Source organism: Octodon degus, unplaced genomic scaffold (genome assembly GCF_000260255.1).
Source record: "Octodon degus isolate 3935 unplaced genomic scaffold, OctDeg1.0 scaffold00131, whole genome shotgun sequence".
NCBI classification, from domain to species: domain Eukaryota; kingdom Metazoa; phylum Chordata; class Mammalia; order Rodentia; family Octodontidae; genus Octodon; species Octodon degus.
The window spans coordinates 5175478-5180192 of NW_004524707.1; the positions used below are offsets into that span (position 1 = coordinate 5175478).

The window sequence follows — 4715 nt, forward strand, 5'->3', positions numbered from 1 at the left end:
ATACAAGGTGTCACATTATAGTTCCTATTAGTCTTCAACTCTCTCATATTCGGGGCTGGCCTTCAATTTACAGACATTGTCCTACCTTAGTCTGCAAATGTTAATACTGCAGGCATGCACCACCGCCCCAGCTCATTTTTTTCTCTAGTTACTTCTGATACTATTAGTGCTACATAGCAAGACCCTGTCTGTTTTCAGGAACATCTTAGTGTATCGTGATAGAGTAAGTTCCTGGACTTGGGACTGGATGCATTAGAGTTCTCCAGAGACACAGAACTAATCAGATTCATATATATGAAAAGAAATATATTTAAGCAGTTGACTCATGATTTTGGAGACTTGGCAAGTCCAGGAGAAGTGATGGGGGAGGCAGGCAGACAGAGCCCGAGGAAGAACTGTGTGCTGCAGCGGGAGCTCAGCAGCCCTATGCTGGAAGGGCTCCCTTGTGCTGATGGAGGTTAGCTTTCTCTTGTTCTCCTCAGGCCTTCAGCCACATTAAGGAGAGGAATCTGCATTACACAGAGTCTACTGACTTAGATGTAAATCTCATCTAAAAACATGCTTATAAGCCCCATGTGGTGGTGTGTCCCTGTAAGCCCAGCTACTCAAGAGGCTGAGACAGCAGGATCATAAGTTTCAGCTCAGTGTGGGTAATTCAGCAATTTAGTGAGACCCTGTCTCAAAATAAAAAGGAGTAGGGTATAGCTCAGTGGGAGAGCATTTGGCCCAGTGTGAGGTATGGCTTAATTCCTAGTACCTCAAAAACAAAATAAGAAACAATTCATAGAAATATTCCAGAACCAGGTGTGTTATTGTGCACCTGTAATTCTAGCACTCAGGGAGATTGAGATAGGAGGATCTCTGTGAGTTGGAGACTGGCTTTGGGGCTACAGAAGTAAGCTCAAGCCTGGCCGGAACTGCATAGCAAGACCCTGTCTCGAAAGAAACGAAAGAAAGATAGGTAGGTGGGTAGGTAGGTAGGTAGGTAGGTATGTGTTTGATCAAATGTCCAGGTGTGGTGGCCCATCTAGGGTCACAGACTGAGTCAGTGGTGGAATGATCAAGTTTAGCTGAAATTTATCCACACCATTGCTTCTCAGCCTTTTGGCTGAGATCAAATGTGAAATTTATCTACTCCACCTGAATTTTTCATTATTTAAAAGTAAATGATAGCCATGAACATGTGTTATGGCGTAAACTAAAGTATTTGGCTTTGTCAGTAGAAAACGTATTTATGTGTAAAGAGTTTTATAAGGTGTTTCTCAAAACTACAGATGTGGCCTTATCTGGTGACCCCGAGGGAAATGGTGGAGAAGAGCAGCCTGCCAGCACATCACAGCAGTCTTCAGCCGAGTTCACAGATGCAAAGCATGAGGCGCTCTTCAGCCTGGAGACCAATTTTCTTGAGGAAGGTGGAGACAGCTGCTCTCTGCAGGTGTCACAAGGTGCTGCTTGAATCCCCAAGTGCCTTATGGGGTTACACACTGATGCACATTTCGTCTTCTGTTGTTGAATAAGCAGTACTAAAGACAGTAGTTCTGCGATGGGGAAAATACTTCTGCGGGGCATTTTATGTCCATCATTGGAGTGAGGGCTAAGGAAGGGATATGTGAGAGAATGGGCTGTATAAGAAGGGTAGTGGGGAGGGGTGGGGATGTGGCTCACTGGTAGAGTGCTTGCTTAGCATGCACAAGGTCTTGAGATCAATCCCCTGTACCACACACAAAAAAAAGTGTAGTGGATAGACCAGCTCCCCAGCCCTCACATTGCTAGATCAGGGCCCAGAGAAGACGTCAGGGCAGCTGAAGTTATGCTGCTCCTTTGGACCATTTACTTCATTTAGCTTCTATACAAGAAAAAGGAGTAGGTAGAATGTGTACAATTGTAACACAAACTTCACCAAGACTTGGAAACCCTGGGGCAAACATCAGGAAGCTGACTCTCTGAGAAATTTGGATATTTTGCCCATGTAGAGGAAAGGCCCTTAGAATTTTTATTGTGTTGTTCACTTTTTGGTATTTAGCACAAGGTGCTTTTTAATTGAAGATTTGCCTTTTACATCCTCCAATGAGTCATCTAACTGTGCTGTTTCTTAGTGAATGAGCCTGGGAGAGATCCTGGCGGCCAGACAGGACTCAGAGTACTGGTGCTGTCCTCTGGGATGTGTGCCATGTCAGTGCAGTGTCGAGCATTTCTCTTTTGGAGACAGGATTTCACTATACAGTTCAGGCTGTCCTTGGACTCATTATGTAGCCCAAGCTGGCCTTGAACCTGCCATTATCTTCCTGTCTCAGCCTCCAAAGTGCTGGGATTACAGGTGTGCACCACCATGCCCAGCCTAATTATCTAGAATTTTTGTCTTTTTTTTTGAGATAGGGTTTTGCTATGTAGTCTGGGCTGGCCTTTAACTGATGTAGCCCGGACTGACCTCCAGCTCATGGTGGCCCTCCTGCTCAGCCTCCCAAGAGTTGGGAATGGAGGCATACACCACCATCTTTACCCCAATGTGTCTTTCTTCTTAGTCACTTTTCTATCCCTGGAATAAATATCCAGCACCTACTGTGTTAGGAAAAGGCATGTTTGGCTCATGATTTCAGAGGTCTTAGTCCATAGTTGGTGGGTACAGATGGAGAAACAGCATAGGGGAGGGCCAGGTACAGGAAGCTGCTGTAGAACTTGGGGAGAAAGGAGGAGTTAGGGAGGGAGCCCCCAGGCCAGCCTCCAGTGCTGCACTCTAGCCAGATCCTCCTCCTAGCAGCACACTCACCTGCTGATCTCAGAGATTCCCAGGATCCAGACACCTTCCAGAAGCCCCACCTTACAGCACAGGAGAATTGGAGGAATGTTTTAGATCTCAGCTATAAACCTTTCAGCGCAAGATCAGTCAGATATGGAACCTGCCCTGGGGAACTTGCTGTGTGCTAGATGAGATGAGACTCCAGCATGTGCCTGTGGGGAATGTATGTGAGGCAGGTGGGGACTTGAGATGGATAGCCTCTGAAATCGATGTTACACCGATTATACCTAGATGTGCAAAAATGAGGTGAAAGAGGCTAGAAGCTTTGATCAGAGGCAGGGGGTGCATAGAGGGAAGAGGGCTTGAGGGTTGGTAGTTCAGAAGTTACACTATAGAGGAGGTTGAAGATGCAGCCTAGAGGGCCTGAAACTGAGCAGTTTCCCCAAAGGTTTTTGAGTCTGAAATAGTATTTAGAGAGCTGTGTTGGGAAAGTGAGCCTGCTTGAAATTTTAAGGTGTGGATGGGGAGAGTAGATGGAAAGACAGATGAGTTGACACTATGAAGATCGGTGTGCCATCCTCGCAGAAGACCAGAGAACCCCTGCCATTAGAGCTAAGTGTGCCAATCTCTTTCTGAATTAGATCCATTTGTACAACATGTGAACAAAGAACTGAAAGAAAAAGAGATTCAGGCACTTCCAGCAAACTCCAAAACCACCCATCAACTAAAAGTAAGTGATGCTTAAAGAAAACTTTAAACAAAACTAGTATTGGATTTAGGCTGTGTGCTGTGCACCAGAAGGATTCATAGGGAAGTAGGGCACAGGACGGCTGGAAGCACCTGGTGGGACATAGATATGGTGAGAAGAGGCACTGGCAGGCTGAGTGGGAGTGCTGCAGCGATGGCTTGGAGGCAGATGGCTCCGAAATCTAGAAAGGCACAGGTCAATCTTCTGGGACACGATGCTGGACAGGTACCACCCTGAAGAAGGAGAGCTTTATCTCTGACTCAGTTTCCAAGGTTTCAGTTCACTGTCAGCTGGCAAGAATATCTTGGTGGAAGGGTGTGGTGAGGAGGGCTGCTCAGGTCATGGTGGCAGGGATGCAGCACAGGGAAGAGCATCCGTGAGAGAGACCTCCCCAGCCTGGCCCACTCTGGACAGCATGGTCAGCTATAAATTCAGCAGTGGACTAGGCCACTGAGGGGTACAGTGCTGTTATGGTCAGACCAATGTTTCCTTTGTTTAGTTGCTGATTTTATGAGGCAGGATCTTACCATGAAATTCAGGCAGACCTTAAACTCACTATGTAGTTAGGCTGGCCCCAAACTTAAAGTGATCCTCTTTTCTCAGCCTCCCAAGTCCTGGATTACAGGCATGTGTCATGTCTGGCTGTCCTTGTTTCAGTTGAAGTTTGTAAAAATAAGAAATAATTACATGTATTCAGATATAAAGAGGCATACAGAGACGTGTCTTGTAACCTTTGCTTGATTTCCCAGTGCTTAAGTCCAGCAGAACCACATAGTGCAGTGTCACAAGGACTTTGACGTTGCTGCCTTTCTACACCGTATTCATGGTTCTCTGGTTTCGCTGCTGAGCCATGTGTGTTCAGTTCTACCCAGTTTCATTGTAGTGGAAGATCTGTGTCTGCTTCACTGTTGGGGTGTAGCACATTTCCAGTACTGTGTGGGTCCCTGTTGCACTTTAGCACCTCCTTTCCCACTATCCCTGCTCTGCCATTTTTTTTTTTTTTTTTCTTTTTTGCTCTGCCGTCCTTAACCCTGGTGACCTGGTCTCCATTTCTGATTTTTTTGTTTTCAAAGATGTTAAATGGAGTCAGGGTGTTAGTTTTGTGCCTGTGGCTGTTTTCACTCAGCAGAATTCCAGAGTTTCATCTAGGTGGTTTCAGTTAGCAGTAATTCATTTCTTTTTCCTGAGGTCTATTTTTACTGAAGCCATTTTGCTACAATGAAAAAAATA

At 45.8% G+C, this 4715-nt stretch overlaps 1 protein-coding gene across 1 annotated transcript in view; it reads left to right on the top strand.

Annotated features, from left to right (window-relative positions):
- The window catches only part of Diexf (digestive organ expansion factor homolog (zebrafish)), a 36331-nt gene that overhangs the window by 4028 nt on the left and 27588 nt on the right, over positions 1-4715 (top strand). The window contains exons 4-5 of the mRNA XM_004641159.2: positions 1275-1445; positions 3379-3467. Coding sequence (XP_004641216.1) covers positions 1275-1445; positions 3379-3467 — 260 coding nt within the window. The remainder of the gene's footprint in view (positions 1-1274; positions 1446-3378; positions 3468-4715) is intronic.